Source organism: Harpia harpyja, chromosome 19 (genome assembly GCF_026419915.1).
Source record: "Harpia harpyja isolate bHarHar1 chromosome 19, bHarHar1 primary haplotype, whole genome shotgun sequence".
NCBI lineage: Eukaryota > Metazoa > Chordata > Aves > Accipitriformes > Accipitridae > Harpia > Harpia harpyja.
Window position 1 is genome coordinate 1,248,358 of NC_068958.1, and position 25,273 is coordinate 1,273,630.

A 25,273-nucleotide genomic window follows, 5' to 3' on the forward strand; every position below is an offset into this window, starting at 1 on the left:
GTTCCGGCCCGGGGCGGGTCGGGGTGGGGGGCCCGGCGGCGGCGGCGGCGGCATGGCGCGGAGCACGCTCTCCTCCCGCTTCCGCCGCCTCGACATCGACCAGTACGACGAGAACCGCTTCGTGGAGGAGCCCGACGAGGCGGCGGCGGCGGCCGAGACCGACGCCGGCCCCGAGGTGGAGGCGCTGCTGAGGCAATATCCTTTGGGAGCGGGCCGGGAGGGCGGGCGGCGGGCCCGGGCGGCGGCGGCGGCGACCTCGGCCCTGCCGCCCCCCCAGCCCCGAGCGGAGCCCCGGGCCCCGCGGCCCTCGCCCGTGACCGAGCGCTCGCAGCCGGATCCCGGGCGGCCGGGGCGGGGGAAGCGGCCGGCGAAGCGCTTCGCTCCCGAACCCTCGGCAGCGGGCCGGTAACCGGCCGCGGAAAAAGGAAAAGTTTCGGTCGGCGTTACGAAACGCAAAATCCGTCAGCGTTAACGAGGCTCGAGGCGTGGCGCGGAGCCGCCGGTTTGAGTCCTTGACTCGTGCCCTGCACAGGGGACGCGCTGCGAGCCTTCCACAGCGCCCTGCGGAGCTCTCCCGTCAACAGCAAGAACCAGGCGATGAAGGTGACCGGGGCTGGGGCGCGGGCAGGGCTGCCGGGGTCGCCGGGCAGCTTCGAAGCGACGGCGGCGTCGCCCGGAGATCGATCAGCAGCACCCGACAGCTCGCTGTTAACGAGCGATACGGCAAGGCGCCGCGGTTTCTGCCTAGGCGATCCCCGCGTGGCCGCCCCGTCCTTGTCCTCGCTCCCGAGACCCCAAGTGAAGAACGCTCACCGGCTTGCTTGCAGAAATAAGCCGGCCTTTAGCGCAGCCGCCGGCCCTCCGAACGCACCTCGTCGAACACCACCAGAAGTCTTGGGATCGTTTCCAGCTTTGCTGGTTCTCACGTTATTCTCCTTTCCTTGTCTTCGCAGGAGCAGGCCCAGGGAACCATGCTTAAAGTCCTCACGTCTTTTAAAAGCAGTGAAATAGAACAAGCGGTGAATTCCTTGGACAGAAATGGCATTGACTTGTTAATGAAGTACATTTATAAAGGATTCGAAAAGCCAACAGAAAATAGCAGTGCAATATTACTTCAGTGGCATGAAAAGGTACGTGTTTGGTGCTCTCTTGGCTCGGCCACGCTCCGCAGGGACCCTGTTGGTGCTTTCGCCAGAGGGCCTGCAAGAGAAGCTGGTGATGGTGGGGGGCTCACCCCGAGGAGCACAGTAACTGGCGTTTCCTTTTATCTTTGGTCTCCTTGAGCTCAGACTCATTAAGCCTTTACTCGTATTTCAAACCTTTCCCTCAGCCAGGGGGAGAGGCGAGACCTGTGGTAGGGCAGCGTCTGCTGGAGGAAGCATTGCGCTTTCTTCTGCGTCTAAGGAGTGCAGTGGCCCCACCAAGGAGGAAGATCTGGGAGCGGAGGTGTGGGTGGTTGAAGGGGGTAGCTGGCATTGTTCCTTTGTAGCCGAGTATTTGGCCGAGGGGGTGCTCAGGCTGGCTTGGGTCTGGCAGCTTTCATCAGTTGAGCGCTGCTAGCAGCATACATGTCACAGCTTCGTAACAGGATTTAGCAAACCTCTTTGGTTTGCACAGGAGAGACCTCCGAGATCTCCAAAAAGATCCCACTGGGATCCGGAGTGGTCCTTTCCTGTTTCTGTGGCATGCCTGTTGTGAGACAGGGAGGGCAGGATGTGTTCGTCTGCTGACTGTTGAACATTCCCGCTGTGACAGGGTGAGGCTGTGACAGGGTGAGGCACGGGAAGCAGCTGCTGGGTGCCACTGCCCCCAGGCAGGAATCCGGGGGAGTCTACCCCCACTGCAGGGGTTTTAGCTGCGGCGCTGGCTGTCAGTGCTCCTCCTAGGAGAAATGATCCCTAGGAATGCTGCAGCTCCCTGTACCACCAGCACTGTAGCAGTGCAGCCTGCTGTTAGTGCTGCTGTCATTTTCACAGAGTACGGGTTTTTTTCCCGTGATACGTAAAGACAGAACTTGTGTAGAGTGACTCCAGCTATTAGCAGCTGTCACCGGCTTTGCAGAACCTTGACAGGGGAGCAGGAGGGAATTTCTCAGGACAGCAAAGAACATGTTTCTGCTTGATTTTTCTTTTTCTTTCTGTTGCTGTTTCCACTGGAGACTGTTTTCAGCTAACCATGGGTGGGTGCTCCCAGTGTGTAATGTTACACAACACCACCCTGACTGGAAAGATGACAGTGCTCAGAGCATGTAGGCACATGTAAAGCATTTTGTCGTCTTTGTTTTGAAAGGAACAAGGCAGGTCTGAAGTAGGCTGGGCAGAGTTTAAAACCTTGGTTGCATTCTGCTTTTTGGCACTACCGGTAAGACGTGTGGCTTGCTCAGAGAGGAGTCAGCTGCTCAGTAGTAGTACCAGTCTGTCCTCTGGGAAAGGGCTGTCATCCCCCTGTATATCAGGTCTGGCAACTCGGGAACGTTTACATGCGTGCAGCGCGTGCAGGTAGCTCCGAGTGGACGCTTTGCATTCATGTCTCCTAAGGACAGTGAGGTGTCTCGTACTGTTGATCACTGCTCTCCTTTCATACATTGTAATACCCACTGGGCTGTATTTGAATTATGTCTGCAAAGTAAACACACCTCGTTTTGAGCAGTCAGCTTTAATATTTTTCATAATCACATCCATCATCTTCTAGACTTTAGAAGGATATGTTATTTACATTGAGGGATGCAAATGAAACTGAAACGAGCTCTTCCTCCTTTCCCACTCAGGGATATGGGAGGTGAGACATTCTGCATCATCAATGACATGCAACATTGGTATCCTTCTCTAGATCCGAAAGATAGTTAGATTTTGGAGAATGTAATTTTTCCCTTCAGATTTAGTGGTATATAGGTCACTAAATTACTGTATTTGGTTTTGTCTACCCTTCAGTCCCTTGGTTCTTATGTCACTAAGTACATTTATAGAATGTTACTATGTACATACTGCAGTAATTTGAGTCAAAGATCACTCCCATCTATATTTACAGAGAAGTGAGCCACAAACTTCCCAAGATCAGAACAAGCAAGGATCTGAGTTCAGGTCTGAGCTCCCCCATTAGCCTTTTAACTGTCAGCCTAAATCATTCAGAGCACACAGAGCAAAGAGGAGTCAGTGTGCTAGTGTAGAACTCGCCACTGCAGGAAGGTAAAGGCGTCAGCAGGGCAGAAGGCACCTGCAGAGACACAGAGAGGTGGAACAACCCAAGAACTGTATTTCCTGTTCTGGTGGTAGCAGCCAGCGTAAAGAGTTGTGCTGTGGTCTTGGGCTGCGTGGGCGAACCCGTCTGTGCGAGTGCTTTGTGTGCTGGAGCAGTTGTGTGGAGAGAAGCACCACTGCCTGGCCTCGCAGCCTGGTGGGGGGAATGCAGTTTCGTCATGGAAACCTGACACTGCACAATACGGTTCAGTACCTAAATGAAACGACTTAAAATGTCTTTAATGTCTGCATGTGCTAGAGAAAGCAAACAGATTTTCTCCAATTAACTGTTTTAAAGATGCAAGAGCAAAAAAGGGGTGCAACAGCCCAAGCTGCCTATGTGTGAAAAGTAAGTTTTTGGAGAAGAGCCACATACTCTTCCGTTATTAAACACTTAAAAGGCATCTTAATTGTTTGTTCTTTTACGTGCGACACAGTAGCTGGCTTGCATGATGCAGTGACTCTGTGTAACCTCTCTCCTTTTCCCATCCCCACAGGCATTAGCAGTAGGTGGACTAGGTTCCATAGTAAGAGTTCTTACAGCAAGAAAGACTGTTTAAAAGACTATTAACTTGAACCAAGACGACGCTCAGTTTTGGACTCAGAAGAAGGAATTAGCTGAAATGACGCTGGTCCATCTTTATTAGAGATTGCAATCTACTGAAATACTATGGAAACCTCCTCTTGGAATGCTTTTAACCTTAAAGGTGGGGGAAGAGTAAAGGTATTCCTGCATATTCCGACTATCAAATACAGGAGCCAAGACATCCTCCTGATCCCTTCTTTAAAAGGCAGAGAGACAGCACACTCCTGCCTCCTATTACTGTAAGCAAACAGGTATTTTTCAGATGCTGCTTTATCGAAGTGTGGTGATACAAGATCCTGTGTGTACTGCTTATTTAAGAGGTAGCTATGTCCTTGGCAGATGCAAGATCCCGACAGCTTACGGGCAGGAGAAGTGTTCATTAGAACGAGAGTTTTGTACGTACAGTTGAAGGACTAGTTGGACTATGGGGTTGGTTTCAGTGTAAAGTGCCTGCTGCATCAATAAAGTTCTTGGATCACATGAGTGAAGTAATTTATTTTTCACTAAATCGTTAAGTCTGACACTTACTGAAAAGCAGGCCAGCAGTACACCAGTTCTAAGTTAAGTGTCCACCTTTGTATGAATGCTCTTAACTCCAACTATTTACAGATTTTGTTCTATGCTGGCTGGAGTGAGACCAAGCTCAGCTGTTCCAATCAAGGCTTCTAAGATGCAGCAAGTATAATGCATAATCACCCATGATTTGATGTTTATATTCTTGTCCATCCTAGAAAGTCAAGAAAATACTGCAGAACCTATTATTTATGTTTTAGTGCGTCCTCGCCTTCTGAAGGACTTACTTAAGTACAGCAAAAGGAGCTGCTTCAAGTCAGTATGCACAGATGATTTGTCCCGACAGAGCACAACTACTCAAAACCATTGCTGTCTCCACTGTCAGTTACAGCACCCTTGGCAAGAGCAGTGAGGTTGTACAGCATCCCTCTGGGTCGCGGTTGGCGGTGTGCGCCCTGAGTCTGGCAGGGTTATCTGCCAGGAAGGAGCCTTCCTTTCAGCACAAATGAGCATACTCCAAGTCAAGCAGCTGCTCAAGGAGGCCCTGCACCATTTTTTTTTTTTTTTTTTTTTTTTATCAGCTGCTAAAAGTGCAGCCGCAGCTGTCCCTGGTGAGAGATGATTTTAGGAGGCAGAAGCACTCCGCCTCATTCCTGGCATAACTCCCTATGAGAAGTGGAGGCCTTAATTACATGGCTGACACACCCATTCCTACCCTGGGCAAAAGGTGGCATTTGTTTCATGCTTTAAAATTCTCTCAATTTTAAATAGCTATAGCATCCCAGTGGAGAGAGATAACCAGAACTATAAAGAGAAAGAAATCAAGATTAGGGTTTTGATCCAAAATGTATTGCACCACAAATTTCATAGTGTTTCATAATACAATCCATATTTACAGCATAGAAGGAAAGAAATCCAATGGCCATAGAAAGGATTATGTATACCACTGTTTTTATACAAGGGAAAGTGCATTAGCTTTTTAATATATATGTATACACACCGTTCTTGCTCTGATATCTAAAGAAAATTCAACACTTGAGAACTAGTTTATGGTTAAGTTGATCCTGTATGAGCTTTGGGATCTTAAATTGAAGTTGTGTTAGTGAATATATAATCTCACGTTTTATTTTGTCACTCTTTATTCCAGGCTGCCTGTACTGCTTTTCTTACTGTTCAGCAGTAACCTTTCAAGCCAGGATCAACATAAACCAATTAGTCATTCAGCAGGCATCAGCGTGAGTAGAGGGAATCCTGTCCCCTGCTCTCGGGTCCCACAGAAATAGGCCAGGGCAAAGGGACATTCTACAGAAAAAGACCTTAGAGAATAAAAGCTTCCCAGAACCAACAGGGTTATCCTGCCCCCACTTTGTTTCAGCAGAGGAGTAACTGATATAAACCCACTTTTTGATTGTCTATTTTCATACTAGAGCAGAGTTGTACTCTTCCCATAAACTTCTGTATGCTACCGTTAAGTGCCATGGATCAGGTTACTAAAGACTGCGTTTGGACAAGCTTTAGCGTACTAAAAAATCCTTTTGGTTTTCTTAACTTCAAATAAATACAACCTAGCTCTAAACTGAGGAGTGTCGCTTGTGCCAAGGTAATAGCTACTGCAAATACCTGTGTCTGGGATATGACTGATCAACAAAAACTGGGGAGACCAGGCAGGGTAAAGAATTGCAGCACATTTACCACTCTGATAACTGACCTCATGTGGAAGGATACTTTCATCTTTACCGCAGCCCAAGTGTGCATGGAAGCAGGGAGCAGCTCACATGCTGTAACTCTTAACACTACATCATCGACTGCCACCACTAAGGTCATTCAGACCCCTGTTAGCAAAGTTAAAAACCTGAACAGTGACCCTATCTCCACTACAGGATAGCCGGAATTTTCTCAAATATATTTAATAAAATTACTGTTAGTAACACAAACCTCCTTGTAAGAGAATTACCAGAATTGCAGCCTGCTCATCCAATTCCACAGATATGTAGTTTTTTGAAAATATGTGCCGTTTTTAAGAAGTCAGACTTACTGCTGCTTCTCATTTTCATGTAGGTTTCGCAGTGGTGTTATAACTACAGGCAAAATTGTATTACTACTCTGTGAGGCAAGTGCCACCTTGGTCCCCTTTTCTTAAGCGGGGAAGGAAAGCAAGCTGCTGGAACCAGATTTATTCATTAAGAGTTGAATTTTGCCCTCAAAAACAAAAACCTCATGAACAGCATTTCTCTTACCATGTAGTTAGAACACAGTTAACAGCCCACTGTTCATAACAGTTTTTAAGCATCAATATTTGAAATACAGAAAACCACAACCAAAGAGGCGGATACTGGTTATAAAGATTTGTTGCTAGCAGACTTGGAAGAGAAAAAAAAAAAAATCAATGCGTTTAGTACCAATATTCTTCACCCTTCGTCACTAGATTTTTTTTTTTTTTAAAATAAAAGGTATTCTCAGTGTGCATTTACAATATCTGGAATTCAGCTTTAAAAATTTAAAATGGTTTACTATCCCTTCTTCCCAATGCTAACAACCTATGGTACAGGCTAACAGATTAGTTTTAAAGGCGACTGAGTATTAGGTACTATAATTAAGACCATTTTAATTATTATTTTTCTTTAAGAAAAGTAAAATCAGACAACTCTAAAGTTGTGCTCTCAAATTAAATAATCATCATCAACATGCAGCCTTCAGGACTGCAGGCCAGGATATATGCACCTTAAATTACACAGTGATATGAAAAAATGCAAACTATTAGTTATGTCAGTATTGTTATAGGCAAGGCAGATTTCTTTTTTGGTTAAAGCTCCTGCTCCTGTTCTTTGAAAGGCTTTTCAAACCATCAAAAACTCAATACAGTACTGCCAACATTTTTTTTTCATTGCTTGCTTTCCACAGCAAGACCAGGAAGCTTTACTGTGCCTAGAGTTACTCAACTCTAGCACTCTGTAACAGAAGCTGGAATCACCATCACAACAGATGCACGCGTTAGAAGCTTGAACTGCCAGCACCGGTATTAGCGAGGTTAACATTACCCTTTGGTGCCAAGAAAACAAGACTGATGAGCACAAGGAGCTGACTTCCATTAAGAGACCATCGAGACAATGGTCCCCGAATCCAACCCAGAAGAGGTGTTTCAGTTTGTAGTGAAAATTTCTCCTTGCACAGTATTAGTTTTGTAAACAGTGTCAAAAGTTCTTGTACAAAATACTGCAATGACAGTGATTAAGACACACCTGAATTAGTGTGTTCAGCGTTCTTTTCACAGAAAAAAGTGGCTAGATGCTGACTGTCCATTTTCAGGTTCCCTTAAGGCCACAGTGTCCTTGGGCTCGAGATAGATGGCCGGATACTGCCTTTGGGAGATGGCTTTGACCCAAACCACGACATCTAGGACAGAAAAGCACAATACACATTATGCTAGGTTCACACTTCTAAGAAGCTGAAGATTTGAAAAAGAAAGAATATGGCACAGAGGCATCTCCCCATCATTTGATGGAAATAACTATTTATAAAACGGAATGCTGCAAACTTCAGACTGAAGAAGTGAAGATAGCTTCACACAATCCAATCTGGAAGAAACAGCATCCACTTTCCACAAGTGAAGATGACTGAAGATTACACTTAATATATTTCCTTTAAAATAATGACAAATCACAAATCTACAGTCATTTAAACACAGTACCTTTAGTCAATCTAGTATTAAACTGTTCCCTTAACAAGATGGCGAGAAAATCTCCCCCAGCTGCAATCATAAGTAGACTGAACACGTCCAGCTTACTGACTGCAGAGATGAATGCAGGACACGGAAGGAACTGAGGCAGCACTCATTTATGAACACTCACTAATAACCACATAGCCAGGGACATGCAGGAGATCTCATTTTATGCAATGGAAAGGAGAAACAGATCTAGGTGTCTAAGCCCAATGTCAAAATGACAAACCCAGAATCTGGCTTCCTGCTTTTAAATATCTGACTGTACTCCAGGCAAGGAGCTTCTAGCTTCCCTCCACGGACAGAGTCCACTGGCAAAACTATGCTGTTACTCATTCACTGAAGCACTGGAAAGTTGCTACTTCCCTCACTGAAATGGACAAATTCCAACATGTATGTATGTGATTAGCTAACATTTTAATAATAAATTACGTTTATTATTGTAGCTAACATTTGGAGAAGATACTTTTCATGATCTCCCAGCATCTAAGAGTTTTCATTCCATCTGCTGGAAGTCCCGTTAAAGACTACAAATGGAACAGAACCCTTACCTTGTACTCCAAAGTTTCTTTAAGCATGTTTTCTTCCTCTTGTGAAAAATTCAGTAACACAGATACAGCTTTAATTAGATGGAATGCCTGAAAGAAACCACAGTATTTTGTTGCTTATGATGCTCTCGGGCTCTACATTCTGGACTGCAGTGCAGCACAGTTTTTCTGTGGCTTTGGTCACAGACTTTTTAGTCACAACCGCAAAGAGCAAACCAGCAGCCTGCCGTTATCCCCAGTTCCAATAGACTAGGATGGCCTATACCTTACTTCTGTTTGTGTTTCCTGGCTTTCTGTTCTTTAACACTGGTTTGCATATTTGCGGGAAAGACGACAAATGGGGAGCCTAGTTAGAGAAGAAGCTTGGCTCTTGTGGCATCCTAGTTTTTTTAAGCTTTGAAAAGTTGATCAAACCAGCACGTAGAGTGGAAAGAATCATGGCATTTTAAATATACACTTTATATTAACTCTGTAGTACTAATATTCTAAATGGGGCACACAATGTGGAGTTAGTAAAGGAGTCAAGCACTCTGGATACAATGGAGTTGCAGAATTATTTCTTGATCTTAGCCACTGACTTGCAATTAAGTATATTGTTGGCATAACTTTTTTACCTTTAACTTTTTTGACACAACGTGGAGAACGTGAAGGAGCTTCAAATGCAGAAGGAATTACCTCTTACAGATCAACAGCAAGTGGTTTATGTCTTTTCTTGGGGTTTTTTTGCTGTCTTAAATGAACAACCACTCTTAACTACATATTCCATACACTTTTTAGAGTAGCGCAGAGGGATGTCTTATAGCTTCAAATCTTTAACTTCCAGACATAACTACCTCTTAAAAATTCACATTTCCCTTTCATTTAGTTCATAATAGTAATCTGTACTTTCAAACATATCACTGTTAGCTATTTTGCTTCATTGTGCTGGATCAGTCAACAACTTTTTAAGTGTAAGAAGTATGGAATTGGCATAGAAGTGTCCTTAGCAGGTAACAGGTGGCAGTTTCTAGAGAAAGACAGACTTAAAAAGAGAAGGTAAGTGTACATCTTTACCTCAGATTCCCGGCAGGACATGAATTTTAGTACAACATGTTTAAGGTATTCAAAGTTTATCTCCCTTGAGTCATTTAAATCAGAGTTGTTTGTGACAGTCACAGAAGCATTAGGCACTTCAGAATTTGCTTTTTCACGTACTTCAGGTACCTCACTGTCAGGCCTTATTTTCTAAAAAAAAAAGAAAAGAGGAAGTACATTGTAGACTCTGTCAGCTTGACACTGGGAGAGGATCCAGGTCTGAGATATCAAACACAGAGGGCTTGTATCCACAAGGTGGGTACAACCTGGGCATCAACAGGACAAGCTTCTCATCCTTCATGGGATCACAGCACAGAAGTGTCTTCACCTCTCCCTAGACTCTAAGACAGAAGCTAGCTGCTGTTAGCGTTACATGTACATTACCCAAACCAGCATGGAATTGGTTCCATGGTAGAAACTATCACCTGATAATTTTCTTTTATCACTAACCTGCTCTGCGCCTTTCAAATGTGGGCTTTCTCCAAAACAATTTTCAAGCTCAGAACAAAAATAACGAATTTAAAACCTCCTTTGATTTTTTTTTAAATAGAAGAATTTTTTCTTAGGAGAGGAAAACTATTGTAAAAGGGATTAAAGGGGAGCTTTCCCTGGGGCAGACATGAGTCCTATGGTAAAACTTAGCTGAATGGCAGCTCAGTAGCAATCAAACCTCAGAAATGCATTAAATGCCCAAGATCACCAAACACAGGTCTTCTGTAGCTAAAATTCTCCGTTGCAAGGGCTGAGTGGTGATGGCTACCTGTCACACCATCCATTCAATAAATGATCCAGAATAATGCACTTCCTTAATTTAAGGGTTCACTGATCTGCCTGCAAACACAAGGGAACTTCAGACATCCCTAGTAAAAAAATTACACTCTAGCTAGCAGTTAAGCTTTTGCAATTAGTAGTGCAAGTAACTGTCAGTAAGTGCCACCTGAAGAGACTGAAAAAATATAACCCTTACCAACTCTTTCTGGAGGGTTTTCTTGAGTTCTGTCATTCTTTGCTGTAGCTGCTTTATCATCTGTAAGCACAGCAAAGGATAGTGTTAATACAGTATTGTCAAGACACATTTTTACTGACAGGTATCTGGAAAAACCCATGATAAACAAGTGTAATGAATGAAACAACATTAAACAACGTTGACAGCTCTGAAGAAGCAACCCGCATGTCTTGCCTTTCTAGCTGCACACATTAGCAGGCCTGTGACAGTATACTTGGCCTTTCGTGTGACAGCACAGTAGAAGTGACCTGAATTCACACAAAAGGGCTCTGCAAGAAAGCTGTAAATGGTATCATTTGGTGCATCTTTCCTCCAAAAGAGATAAGGATTCCTACGATGCTGGCCGCAGTTTTTATCCACTGTTCCTAGATCCTTGAACAATCCAGAGTAAAAAAATTTACTCACAGAATACTGGATTCAAACTGGATCTGCCATTTTGGTAAGCCTGTTGTCCTAAGGCTGCAGCATGGGCAGCACCAATTATTCAGCTTCCTAATTAAAAGGGGTAAGACTAACAGCCATTTCTGCTGTTTCAGTTCACCTTGTTTTTCTCAGCAATTTGCTGTTCCAGCTCTCTGTTATCCTTCTGAAGTTGAATGACGTCTGCAGCCGCTACCTCTCCATTCTGTTCCACCACATGGTTTTCTGGAGAATGGAAACGCTTGTTGTTCAAGGCTTTCGTTGATTCCTCTAGTTCTGAAACCTACAAAAATGAAGAGTGAATTGGAGAGATAACATGACATTTGCAAACCATGAACACTCCCCAGGAAGAAAGCTAGACTTCTTTTTGGTTGTTGTTTCGGGGGGGGCTGCTTTTTTAAACAGAAAGCATTAGTGGCTACCTAGTTGGCTACATCTCTCCCTGGCCTGCTTATTACTTTTGGGTCTCTGTCTCATTGGTTTCATAATGGTTCTCCCAAGGCATTTTATGAGTCAAATAAAATAAGGGGTTGTCTTTCACAAACCAGTCACAGATCTGACTGGAAACAGCTTTCTTTAGGAAGACAGTGAACAAAAAATAATGGTGGTCTACACTGCTGGTGTTTCAGGTCACAAGCAAGTTGTCAGAGTAAACAGCTCCAAGCACGTATCACCAGGCATGACAGAACAGGGGGTCTCTTGCACACCTACTTATTTTCCGGAGAAGTCTGAACAGATCAGATTTGCAACCGCACTCACATTTTTCTCGTGTTCTCTGGCCAACAGGCACTCCTGCATCTGCAACTTCAGTTCATCAATTTCCTTTCTTGCCATTTCTTCTTTCTCCACTGCTCGGCTATTACTTGTTTCTATGTCAGACTGCAACTGATGCATTTGCAGCAAGACAGCTTCATGATCTGAGAAAGGCGAGACCTGCTTAGTATCAGTCTACTGAACCAAATGGGAGTTTCTAATTATTTTTCTTAAATGAAGCTAGTTAGTGATAGTAAATTCTGAACTTTCTGCCTTGCTCTGTCATAAAGACAGAAAAGACGATGGAATTTAAGCCACCTGAGCGCACATGCATGTTTTTGCAAAGGAGCAGCCTAACCGTCTGAAAGTCAGGGTGATTTTAATACTTAACAACATAACTATCAATTAGACCTGCTCTAAAAGACACCATCAAAAGTCTGTGTGACTTGTGCTGTGGCTGCACAGGAACACTTGGGGCTGAGCTGCGAGCACGAATGGCTACCGACACATGGCCAGCCAATGGAATGGTGCATGCAACAGGAGGCTACAGTGTTGTTCCCTTTGTAAATAACGGCAACAGACAAGAGAAACATGGTGGGGTTAGGAACTGAATGAAGATGACTACGTTTTTTAGTAGGACTGTGGAATACAAGTTTGCAGCTGCTTTTTAAAATGTACATAATCTTTCAAGCAAGTGCAGTTTTTAAAGTGGTGCAACGAAGTAGCAGGTTTTGATCTGTATAATTTATTTCATGTTTTGCGCACAACAATAATTTACAAAAAGTACAGCAAGATTTGTTATTTTATGGTGTAGAAACGTAAGACTTTGATTTTAAAAAGTGGTTTTGTTTTTAAGGACACAGTAGAGAGATTGTCCGATTGTTGCTGAAGGATACAAGATTTTGAAAATTCTAACAGATTAAACATGGAAGAGAAATCTAGGATTATTACAATCTATCAGGCAAGCCCAGAACTAGAGACTGTACTTAGATAAAGCTGTCTGGGATACAGTAGACTCGTTTGGTCTAACCTTGACTGAGTTGGTTTAGTTCTTCCTTCTGTTTTAGAAGCATATCACTTTTTTCATCAATCAGCTGGTCTTTTTCCTTTATTAAGGAAGCCAGATGTGAAACCTTCAAAGCAGGCAAACAAACAAAAATCATTAGATATAAAACTAGAAGAGGGCATTGAAAGATTTCAACATACCTCAGAAGTTCAGAAATTTTTCTTTTGTTTCTTTTTTTTTTGTGGGAAGGACTGGAGAAGAACTCCTGTATCAGTGACAAAGGCAGTGGCTGGTATCTACAACTGGCAGGGGCTGCCTGAGTTCTGTGCTAGGCAATACAACACCTTGAAAAAGTGGTTTGTGCAGCATTAGTGTTACAGATAATACAATGTGGATGTCTGTGATCTGTCCAGAGACTCACAGAAGACATCACCTCTACAATGTTGACCTCATTAAAAAGCACTGAAGTCAATGTGCTGTAAGAGCTAAAAGACACTTCACTTCTGATAAACTCTGTGCCATAATTACAGATTGCCTCATAACCAGCAGGTGGCAGCTGTAAAACAGCCACTGAGCAAAACCAGAGATTGCCTTATACCCCTTTCACATACAAGTGGACCAAGCAAGCACAGATCTACAGCAGTCCCAGAAGAATAAAGAAACCAAAAGATCGGACGAAATTTGGTCAAACCTGCTCAGTTGGCAGTTCCCAGCTTAAAGAAACACAAGTCCACATTATCCACCGTGACCATTTTTAATAAAAGAAGAGGAAAACAAGACTACCTAGAATTTACATTTGGATACTGGATACAACCTCCTCCCTATGAGGAAATTTACAATTTTAGAACTGCTGAAGGACAAAGATGTTCCTTTCAGTGTTTATATCAAACAACTGAAGGAATACGTTTCCTTAAAACAAACTGCCAACTAGTCAATGGCTCAAGATGGCTGACCTACTGGGACTACACATCATCTTACAGATTTAAAGGGCTCCGAAATACCAGTCACCTTAATTCTGAGCAAATGTATTCACTTGCTACTACCTGGTCTTCCCCTCAGTTGTTCATATTCAACTGCCACAACTTGCCGTAACTCTTGAGCCTACAAACTTATCAATATCCTTAACTTTGCAGTCAGCAGCATTTTACATTCTTCCAATGGAATAACTCACCTATGTTGATTACATTCTTGTGCAGGCATTTACATAGACACCCTTAAGGTTCAAGTTCACTGAGGCAACCACTGCTGTCTTGCATGCTGAGGATATGATTCTGACTCATGTTCCTCACTGTTATGAAAATTAAGTCCAAATCTAGTCTGGTCTGTGCAAGGTGGGGAGCACCCAAATATTTTAGACCGTTGGTATTAACCAACCTGCTGTTGTAATTCCTCTCTCTGTTTTCGTGCTTCTTCCAATGCTTTGGCAATTTCAACACTGACAGTCTCTCTGCTGCTCAATTCATTCTGCAAACCAAAAGTAATTCAGAGGTTACTCAAGACAACTAAAATCAAGTCAGTCTCTCATCTTTAAACCCAAATTCATTAGCAACTACGCTTCCAAATGAGTTACTGTTCTGTTTTACTGCACTGCTGCTACCTGCACATGCAAGAGCAACACAGAACTGATGCAAGGAGCCAAACATATCCAATGCTTAAAAGATCTTTTAGCTTGAAGTCTCTATTACAATGAAGTAGCTCCTTCCTACAACTGATCTCTATTCCAATTGTGCATCTAAGAGTAGCTACAGAAAAAAAACTTTCAACAGTAAAATTACAGTCAAAAGACTGAGTATAAGCTGTAAATACCTGACCAACTTAAGTTTTTAACTCTTGTTTTGAATGCTATGAGTGGAATTTGATGTTGAACTATTCTGTATTCATTACTGCTAACAGGACTTAAAAGCTCTTCAGGCCTGACAATAGGGGAATGTATTATTCCTGCCTCATTTAGGCAGACCCAAGCATTCTGCTTCAGAAAAGGATCAGCCATTTGTAATGCTCCTCAAATACATTTCTACTGAGTACCAAAGATGATTTACAGCTGTTAAGTACCTGCAACCTGAATGTAGTGTGACTCCAAGTACTGAGAACGTAATACACTTTGCCATTAACTGTTTCTCAAACAGCTCTGTATTTAACCAACGTCACTAACCAATTAAGGCCTTACCTTTAACCTGTTCAATTCAGACTCCTGTTTTTTTAAAGAGCTCTCATACTCTTCTCTGCTTCCATTAAGATTTTCCTTTTCCTTTTCCAACTGGCTCTGTAAAATAAAGATCGCTTAAATACCAAGTACAATTATTCTAATGCTTTGTTTAAACAATTAAAGTCATCAAATGCTTTGTTCATATTTAGCTTTTCGAAGTATGAGATCTTCTATTATAATGCTAGGAGTGCTGAATAAGAACATTCGGACAATATGCAAGGTCTACAAGCTGTGTTAAAACCATTTTGTGAAGACCCACATGGCCCACTTAACAGTTTCTGTACTTACGATCTTGTGCTGAGTAGCTGTTTTATCAAATTCCCAAGCTGTTTCAAGAGCAGCAATGTGGGACTCCAGCCCAGTAACTTTCCGATCATACTGCTGTTTCTCACTTAAAATCTGTTGCTGTAGTTTACTTCTTTCATCCTCTAGATCAGTTTGCTTAAGAGAAATAAAGAACACTACATTAATAAAACGGTATTTTAAAGCTCTGACAAGAATCGGACACCATTCCATGAGACACACACTCAAACTGAAGCAACACTATTCCTTTGGGAGCAGCATCATGTACTCATATACTGACACTAGTTTAGGGGATAAAGAGCAAGAAAATACTTGAGTAACAAAACACAGAGAAGTGAGTGTCTCTGGAGATGCTGAAGACTGATCTGCTACTGGTCAGTGAAAACATCATGCAGGGTACTCACCAACTTCTGGATCTTCAGATCCTGCTCAGCAGCTGCTTCTTCGCTCTTTTTCAATGCTTCTGTTGCAATCTGTAGTTTTTGTTCCAGTTCTTTATTCTAAAATATAACCATACATTAAATTCCTGATCCAATGTCATCTGTGTTATTAGAAAAAATATACAGAATGTGGGATGACCCAGTAGGGGAAAGTAAACATTAGAACCATGAAACCACACAGTTCAGAGGACTGCCTACTTGATACACACTGCTTTTAAAACTCTTCACCATACCACTACTGCCCAGCAATGCCTGCACTTCAGCTAGTTGTTTCTTATGATAGGGAAGATATGCATGAAATCTCTAACTTCATAACCTCTAGGCCCTTCTCCACCACTGCAGGTGAGGAGATGACCAGAGACGTTGATCAATTAAGACTTTCCTTTCAAGACTAAATGTGACATACAGTCTCGCCTTTGGCTGAGAGCACAAGTGCAGTGAGGGGAGGAGGTATAGGACATAAAGATGCTGGAAACAGTGGGAATTTGTAGTGAAATAAAAAAAATACTTACCTGTGTTTCCAACCGGTTCACAGTCTCAGTGTGATGCGTTCTGTCTGTTAGTACCTGCTGCCTGGTTTCATCCAGTTTTTGCTCAAGAGTAGCTTTCTGAAGATTACATTGAGTTGAACAGGAGGAAGGATGGACAAAGAGATAAGTGGGGTTTCTCAATTAAGATTTTTCTTTTTATTTCATTAATAGGGTCAAACTAAAATGGAACAGTTATTTTGATGTGCAATGCAGCTTTGCTCTTGGGAGCCAGCAAGTTTGATGCTACTGCATAGGGCCTCTGTAGATCATGTTGCCCTGGGGATGACATCATTAAGAATGGGAAATTCACTGACATCCTGTCACAATCCAGATGTAAACTCTAATCAGCAGCTAAGTTGTAATTTTCTAACCCAGGCCAAGTTTAAGGGATTAAAAAAAATTTTTTTTGAAAGCTTAACTTCCCCTGCATCACAGCAAATACACAAACAAACAAGGTAAAACATTTGCTAATTATGGTAGTTACTTTTGAAATGTTTTACTACCCCTCCATGGACTTTAAACTGGCTCGAGTTTACTAAGCCAAGCTCTTTTATCACAGCAACACTGAGCTGATGTACCTTGTAGGTAAGCCTGACCAAGGAAGAGCATACCTTCCCTTGTCTCCCCAAGACCCAGCTGGGGAAGCACTGCTCCAAGCTGATTCTGAACAGGAGCATCAGTGCTTGAGAAAAAGATGAAGTAATGAAAGAAAGGACATTAACCAAAGCTAAGTTCTTTCTCTTTTCAGCTGTTTCTTAACACTTCTGAGGCTCAAGCTTTCAGTATACAACATTCTGTTCAAACACCTATGTGCAAAAACAGTTCCCCTCCCTGTCCCAGTGCCTTGCAAGGCATGGTAATAGAAGATGAAGAACAAGGAAAAGTGTTCACTGTAAGGATTAACCAATAAAACTCCCAAGTTGTTCTACCTCCTGTGGAAATGTTAAAAAGCTGCTCTTTTGCTTCTAAGCAGTCAGATGCATTGCCTAAACAGACAATGCAGGAAGACCAATAAAGACAGCTGTGCAATATCTACATGAACAGGCTCAATGTAGACACCCACACAATTCTGTCCAGCATAGACAGCGTGCCAATATACACTGAAGGGACAAATGTGCCTGCATTACATCATCATATATTCTTTCCATGTATGAGAAGTAATATATGTCCTAAAAAAGAAAAAAATCTCACTAAGATTGCACCTTTAAGCAGTCTATAAATGTATAATTACCTCTTTGAGTAGCTCCTGCACATGTTCATCTCCTGAAAGATTTCTTTCTAGCTTTTTTTCCAAGGAAGACACTTTTTCCTGCAACTGTTCGGTAAGTTTATTTCTCTCAGCAAATTCAAAAGTCATCTGTGAGAACAAGAAATCACAGCATGTTTTTTGTAGTGAACCCTTCAGCTAATCCATCGTGGTTTGACTTTAAGCCATTAGAAAGAGAAAAGTCTTATTTGGAAAGACAATATGATCCCAAAACACTTTCTAGACACCAAATTTCAAGCTCACAGTGCATTACCCAAATGTACACCTTGACACCAGCCAACAGCAGATGCATCTGAAAACACTTAACCTTTTGCTTGTGTTGTTCATATTCCACCTTCAGAGATTCATGCTCCACCTGTAACATTTCCAGTCTCTTCTCACAACCAGAACCAGCAATTCGAGCCTAAAAATTTTGAGAAATTACTTGCTTTGAAACTTAGATTTCCAAAAACACATAACTGATATCTAATCTAACTTCTGCAGACAAGGGGCTCTTTGAATCAAATCTCACTTAACTCAAACTTACATTTTGCAAGTCTACAGAAAGCTGCTGAATGACAGTTTGTAGCTCCTGTTCTCTTAACTCCAGAGCAGTGATCTTATTTTCTGCATTTGTCTCAGCTGTCATTAGTTCATCTCTTCACAGAAAGAGAATAAAAAAAAGTGACATACTGTTCCAGAAAAATAATTTTTAGCAGATAATTCTGCTACTTATGAAAATGAACTAAGCAACAAGATTTTCTTGTCCTAAAACCAGCCACTGCTTGATTATACATTTTCCAAAAAAAGTGACAGTTAAGCATTCCAACTATGAAAAAAAGAAATCGTAACATGCTTACAAAACCCTAAACAAGTTCTACTTTAATTGGCTTGAAAAGAAACATGAACTTGGCATTTACATCCACATCAGCGTACCAGAAGCAATTATTCAGTCAACTCACTACATATATAAACTCTCCCAAAAAGGCAGAGCTGGGCACGAAGTGAAAGTATAGGGGAAATGCATACACTGCTCCTCATGGAACACCACATCCATACCTCTGTGCCTCTAGCTCCAAGAACTGCTGCTGCAATTCTTGAAGATCTTTCCTTAGGCCTGATGACTCGTTGCTTGCATCCTGAAGCACCTCTTTAGCGTGGGTTAGTTCTCGAGTGCACGCCTCTAGTTCCTGCTCTGTTTTGCTCAGAGTTTCTTCCTTTTTCAAAAGCTGAATATTAGAATGTTATCTTAGACAATAAAGATGACCCAGTAATACTGATAAAGCCTTCTCATTGAAACTTGTCCTTTTTATTAAGTTATGAGTTGAATTAAATGAGATAACTCCCAGAAAGGTCACTGTTGAAATAAACTATGTAATATTGTATGCATGTACCTACTGCTGAGATTTTGACACTGACCAAGACTGTATACGAGCCTAAAGGCCAAAAAAATTAATGCAGAGCTACCACTAACTTGGTACTCTAACATAAATTTTAGGAAAGAAAAAAAAAAAAGCTTTAAAAAAATCTTACCATGTGTTTAACTTTGGCAATTTCCTGCTGTTGAAAGCCCTCCAGTTCATCAATTTCATCTCTTTTTTGAAAAAAGTTCAAACTCTGCTCCTTCATTTCTTGTAACTGTGCTTCAAGCATTTTTTTTTCCTGATAAACCAACAAAAACAAAAGGAATCCAAGAATATCTGTATGGTCATTTCAAGTCAATGGGAGTTTAGTTAAATTCTGGGAAAGGAATCTTGTCTTGCAGCCATAAGGCTCTCTCATGGTGCCATATATAGAACTAGAAACTCTTTCACATTCATGTCGCAGTAGGCAATGTGGAGCAAATTACCGAACTTCAAAAATCTCAAAAAAAATCCATATTCATTATAATGCAGCCAATGATCACCTAACTGAACTCTTAAAAATGGACAGCAAACAGTAGCATGTTTAATGTCTTCATAATCAGAGATACTTTAAAATAGACTAAGCTAAACAGCTGGAACAACTACAAGACTGAAAGCCTGTATTAAAAAAATCCCTACCAAATAGTTTATTTTATGAAACAGATGACCTACTGCAAGATCTCAGACGAAGTCACTACCTCCTTCTGCATCCCAGCTGCCTCCTCTGTAATAAAGGAAACTATTGTTCCACCTTACAGAAGTACATCTTTCTCATCGCAAGCCATCATTCTTTACTTCCCCACTGAAAAACAATTCCAGAAATATCTCCTGAAGCTCTGGGGCTGGTAACAAAAGCAAATGTTTGGCCTCTCCCATTGAACAAAGATCAAATAATAAAAAGGGCTGAACAGAATTGAGTTGTAGGAAGTGTGCAGGCTGGTGTTTGCAAATACACTACACAGAAACATTAAAAAAAAAAAACAAAAACCAAAACAAAAAAAGCCAAAGGTTAATTACCTTTTCAACTTGACCCAGTTTTTCTATCCACTCCTGAACAAGTAAGAAAGGAGAAAAAAAAAAAAATCAAAATCAATTTGTAGACTTTCAAGGACAGCATTTATGGTAAAAAAAAAAAAAATTGTATTGTTAACAGAGATACTAAGTTGTGGTAATGATTAAAAAAATAATCAGCAAAGGGAAAGTACCAGCTAGTGTTTTAATATATAAAGGCTGAGGAATCATTTATGCCACCTGAATACATAAGCTTTATGCAAGCAAAATAAAATAAAAGCAACAGGTCTGCTGCAATTGAATCTTACCAAACCCAAGTGCAAGCTTAATTTCATTTCATTTAATTTCATTAGAAATTGTTGTGGGCTCTTTTTAGAAACAGAACAGTCAGAACAATGACAAGTCCTACACCATTTCTGGCATTTGAACTTAACACTCTTTTCTTTCCTCAACACTGGCACGCTAAGCATACACAATGCTGAATAACTATTTTAATTAATGGCGACACCTGCTTAAAGCATCAAGGTCATGCACTCAGATCTCCACAGACAGTCCAAAGTTGAGTTGTTCAAGCTCTGTTACCTGGTCCTTTTTTTCTAAGGCCAAAGCCATTCCTTCAGCCATCTTGGCTCGACTTGCCTGGTGAGCTTCATTCTGTTCCTGAAACTTCCTCATGGAGGCTATCAACAGAGAATCACCAGCTATATTAAAAACTCATTTTTTTAAAATTGCTTCTCAATTTTCTTTAAGTTATTTATAACTTTAAAGAGCTTCTTCCTCAAGTAATTAGCCCCATCTTGACTCTTTAGGACTAACGCTGTGCCACTTATTACCTCACACTGCTTGCACACTGGACAAATGCCAGAAATAACAGAAGATAGAAACAGCGTTCCTCACTGGATTACAACAAAGCTGTAGGTTTCAGAAAGGTCCCTCCTGCATATCAGCCCCAAATTTGGCAAAAGGAGTATAACAACAACTTTGTTCAACAGCCAACAAACTACTGCTGCTTTTTACGCTGTAAACAAGGCAAGAACTTGTGTTCTAATTCTCTGCAGCCTAGAGGTACACAGTTTGAAAGGAAATGATTAAAACATCTGTACATCAAACCCGTTTTCTTCCAACCATAACAATTTTCAACTTAAAAAAAAAGGAAAAAGAAAAGTACGTACAATCCTGATGCTTTTCTAATGCATTTTCAAGCTTCTCTTTTATCTTCTGCAAGTTTCGGATCTGATCAGCATAATCTTGTGTGAGGAAGGAGACGCACAGACCAGGAATGAACAGACATTGGGGAAGGAAATTTTTAGGGGGGGGAAAAAAAAAAAAAAAAAAGAAAAAAGGATGAGTGGAAAATGACAATGATTTTCTTAATCAGAAAATCATTCCTGCTGAGGAAATCTTGGGTGACCATAACAATGAACACAAGTAAATAGTTCTGTACTGTCCATAGGGTAAATGGTTGGTACAAACAGGAGGACTTGTCCTAGGTGTGCTTGTTATACAAGAAGGGCAGTACCAGAGAATGAAGAACTATCCCCACTTTTTACTTCATTTAAGAACAGTGATCTATTTAACTCTGTTTAGGAAAGGTCTCTCTCATTGGAGGATGCAAGGATGGGGCAGTTCACAGATGCTTGCATCCTTGTTCCACGCTGCTCACTGTTCAAGTCACACAGTATCTCTGAGGCTAAGCCCTGACTGGTGCTCCCACTGGGCTAACAATCTCGCACTCTTACTACTACCACGCCTACCAAGCAGAACTGACAAGGAAGGAGATATAAAAAAAAAAACCAGAAGAAAATACACACACACTTTGGAGAAGTTTACGTACAATGGAAAGGAGGATTTACTTACTGATTGGGCTGCTTGCACAAGCCTCTTGATACTTAGAGCCTCCACTCATACTAAGCCCCAACCAGCACTTTTGAGTTTACCTTATTCAAAGAGGTGAACACTTTGCCCTTTCAAAGTGCAATGTGAAATCATTTTTGAATCCTATATTTTCTTGAACTGAACAGGAGCCTGATAAGTCTCCAGAATAAATTAAAATAATCCTGAGCTGGCTATAACCTTTCCTTATTTTCCAAGGCCTTTGGGAAGCAGCAGCATAACACAGTTTAGTCTAGTCTCTGATCCACTCCATACAATAGGCATGGAAAGCAGTGTCAGAGCAAAGCCCTTACCACAGCTTTACAGTAGGTATTATCTTGGAAAGAAAAAAAGCCTCAACACTGTTTTATGTTGAATCCTTTGCTTTTTCTTCATTTCAAAGTTCACTTCTTTAAGGATGGCACCATGTTACTGTCAACATCAGAAAGCTTAGATCCTAAGAGAAACAAACCATTACGTACACAGAGTAAATAAAATAAAAGCTGGGAAAGGCACTATTTGAAGCATGGGGACAGAAAGGTATCCCAGCTGTTCAAAAGAATCACATAAATGTGTTGTGCAATCAGCAGAAAAGAGTCAGTCATCTTTATAAAAAATCAGTGATACTAGATGCTACCTAGATGACAATCAACAAGGTTGTTACAAATCAATTTTCGAAAAAACCTAAACCCATGTATTTTTAATAAATTAAACCACTTAAGTTCAAAGGAAAGTATTTCCTAAATTAATAGGGTTTTATATGTATCAAGACACATACCAGACAGCTTGACCTCCAGCTTTCTTATTTGTTCATTTCTTCTGAACAACTGGGATGAAAGATCCTCTCTAGAGCTGCTTCCATCAGAAGCCTTGGTAGAAAAACAACACTCATGTAACTTACAAAATTTATAAAAAGCAATCCTGCTATATACTAACTCCATGATAACACACAGTATCCCACCTAGAAATAATGCTTCAGTTTTTCACATAAAGGGGAAAGTTGTACTAGCACAGCAGAATGTGTAAAAAATGCTGAAGAAGAAAAACAGTAAGGGCTTAAATAGTCAGCTCTGCAATGCTAGCCTGTTCCATGAAATACAATGCTTTTAAAAGAAGCTATACTGAAAACTAGTTGTTCAAACTGATCACTGAGATGGCGGCATAATGGAATCACTAAGGGCGGGGGGGAAATCAGGCTCTACAGTACAGGTTTCAGGATGTGTCAAAGCAAAAGTCTTCTGAGAAACTAAGTAGAACAGAAACAGTAACGCTCTTCAGGTGGGATAAGCTCACATAAGCACTAATGCAGTAGTCTTTCCATGCAATGGTCTCTCCATGCAAAATCCACCGTATAACTGACTTATGATTCTTTATGGGGTTTTTTTTGCTCCATAAAAATCAATAGTAAGAGCAGTTAAATGAATATTGCTAAAACAACTAATTCTTGGAGGTTTTCTGAAAACCATTCAAGACTTCAGCTACCGTCATTGTTTTCTGTTCTCTAAACTTGCAAGACGGTGAATGAAATTTCTACATGAGAATTTAAGTGCAAAAAAAATTCAGAAAAACACAAGACTAATATATTTCCATTGTAAAATGTATTTAAACATCAGGAGCTCCAACCTTCTGCTTAACAGAACTGTAATGTCAGCTGAACTTCAGAAAAAAAAGGAGTTGAAACTCAACTGTGTAAATAACTTCTCCATTTTGCAGACAGCAAAACAGAACAATAAAGCAACTTGCTGCAATACAGCTCCAACTGTTGGCTCCAACAGTGGTGCGACACTGTGTCTTAATCCAGGTTTTCAAAAACATGATCGCCATCAAGGGGCAGAGGTGCCAGAGCATTACAGGGTTTCATTTAACCCATACGCTCCTGGAATGATACCACTTGCTTAAAAAACACTTTATAATGAAAGAGAATTTAAACCAGACGTCGGAGGAACTACAATGGTTTTGAGTGCAACAAAACTGCATACACGTTCTTGGCAGTGACATTAACAATATGCTTGGGTAGGAAAAGCACCAGGAAGCCAAGAGGTAAACGCAGGTCCATGGTACAATGATAGCTAACCAGTGCCTGGCTTGCTTTCCTACTGTTTCAGTAATTAATTTTACAGATAGGTACCTTACACGTTACTACAGCTTTATTCAATATTTTATGTGTGTTTAAGAATGTTCTGTATTGAGATAGCTTTGTTACTCATGTTTACATGGGAATATAAGCCTCCTGGTAACTACCATGGCTCACACAAATATTTTCTCTTCAGTATTTAAGTTTATTCGAGCTAGTGATTCATTTATGCATTAAGATGCACACCTACAAAGACACCACAATACGTATTCAGCTCATACGCTAGACTTAAAATGGTTGTCTGTAAAACCATAAGAGAAATGCTGCAAGAGAAATCAAAATTCAAAGCAAGGTGTAACTTACAAAGTCATCTCCGGAGTCTGCTCCCACAGACGTAATTGACTCCTTGCTAACAGACCTGGGTATCCTGGCAGCTCCTCCTGGTCTGGGAGCAATAGCTGCCTCTTCAGCTATCTTCTTCTTCAGTTTCGCAAACATTTTACTGCTCTATAGCATGGAAATATCCAGGTACTTTGCAAGCCCAGTAGCTCCAATATGTTTAATATACTGACACTCTGTTTAAAGCTTCCAGACGCTGAAATTTAATTTCATGCCTCATCCACTGTTTTATTGCATTTCTAGTTCCATTAAAGCCTTCATAGCCTAACAGTACCTGCAAATTAAAGAGATATAGTTTCCACACTAAAAATTTCTACCCATATTAAGCATTTAAAAATAACTAAATGCCTTTTAATAGCACACCTGTTATAATAACCTAAGAAGAGAGTCACCCAGAGCAGAACCCTTTAAAAAAAAACCCCAAAACCCAAACAAACCCCAACCGTGACCGTGTTCCGCGGCACGCTGCCCACCCCCCCACCCCCCCCGGGACAAGCAGCGGCCGGGGCCGGCCTCCGCTGCGGGAGCGGGTGAGTCTCCGCAGCCCGGCGGGTCTCCGCAGCCCGGCCCCCACCCAAGGGCCAGGGAAGCTCGGGGCAGCCCGGTCCCCGGCGGCTGCTGCCCTGCTCTGAGGTAGCCGAGGACCCGCCGCCGCTCACCCGCGGCCCCTGACCGAGCGCTGCGGCCCGGCCCGGCCCCGCCACCCCCCTGGTCCCCAGCCCAGCTCCGCGGCCTGCCCTACCCCGCCCCGCCGGCCCCCCTCCCGCCCTCACCGCCCATGGCCTGGCCTGGCCTCGCCGCCGGGACCCCCGGGCCGCCGCCGCCGCCTCAGCCGCCGCTTCCGCTGGCGACGCTGACCCGGAAGCGCCGCGCGGTGCGGAAGCAGCGCGAGCCGCTGCGCAGGCGCGGTGGGGCGGGCCCGAACGCCG

General features: G+C 42.0%; 2 protein-coding genes across 8 annotated transcripts in view; one reads left to right on the forward strand and one right to left on the reverse strand.

The window, feature by feature from the left end:
* ARPC5L (actin related protein 2/3 complex subunit 5 like) lies at positions 1-4,302 on the forward strand. Its single transcript, XM_052815914.1, has 4 exons — positions 1-195; positions 531-603; positions 954-1,130; positions 3,734-4,302. Exons 1-4 carry the CDS (start codon positions 53-55, stop codon positions 3,794-3,796), a joined length of 456 nt encoding a protein of 151 aa, XP_052671874.1. The 5' UTR covers positions 1-52; the 3' UTR covers positions 3,797-4,302.
* Positions 2,123-25,273, reverse strand: part of GOLGA1 (golgin A1) — a 23,786-nt gene continuing 635 nt past the window's right edge. Inside the window, exons 2-25 of one of the 7 annotated variants that reach the window (XR_008239428.1) lie at positions 24,309-24,618; positions 22,650-22,740; positions 21,172-21,246; positions 20,582-20,679; positions 20,006-20,038; positions 19,119-19,247; positions 18,645-18,814; positions 18,133-18,244; positions 17,914-18,009; positions 17,571-17,696; positions 16,322-16,417; positions 15,774-15,869; positions 15,355-15,507; positions 15,028-15,123; positions 14,235-14,324; positions 12,885-12,987; positions 11,861-12,018; positions 11,223-11,384; positions 10,643-10,702; positions 9,655-9,825; positions 8,605-8,691; positions 7,575-7,728; positions 5,051-5,139; positions 2,123-2,618 (exon numbers count right to left, since the gene is read on the reverse strand). Coding sequence is in view for 5 of the 7 variants with exons in the window: in XM_052815894.1 (XP_052671854.1) it covers positions 7,648-7,728; positions 8,605-8,691; positions 9,655-9,825; positions 10,643-10,702; positions 11,223-11,384; positions 11,861-12,018; positions 12,885-12,987; positions 14,235-14,324; positions 15,028-15,123; positions 15,355-15,507; positions 15,774-15,869; positions 16,322-16,417; positions 17,571-17,696; positions 17,914-18,009; positions 18,133-18,244; positions 18,645-18,814; positions 19,119-19,247; positions 20,006-20,038; positions 20,582-20,679; positions 21,172-21,246; positions 22,650-22,740; positions 24,309-24,443 (2,418 nt within the window). In the remaining 2 variants the exon portion in view is untranslated. Of the gene's footprint in view, positions 2,619-5,050; positions 5,140-5,162; positions 7,729-8,604; positions 8,692-9,654; positions 9,826-10,642; positions 10,703-11,222; positions 11,385-11,860; positions 12,019-12,884; positions 12,988-14,234; positions 14,325-15,027; positions 15,124-15,354; positions 15,508-15,773; positions 15,870-16,321; positions 16,418-17,570; positions 17,697-17,913; positions 18,010-18,132; positions 18,245-18,644; positions 18,815-19,118; positions 19,248-19,660; positions 19,680-20,005; positions 20,039-20,581; positions 20,680-21,171; positions 21,247-22,649; positions 22,741-24,308; positions 24,619-25,117; positions 25,210-25,273 lie in introns of those variants that run through there. The other 6 variants (XR_008239427.1, XM_052815894.1, XM_052815895.1 and 3 more) reach the window with 6 other exon arrangements.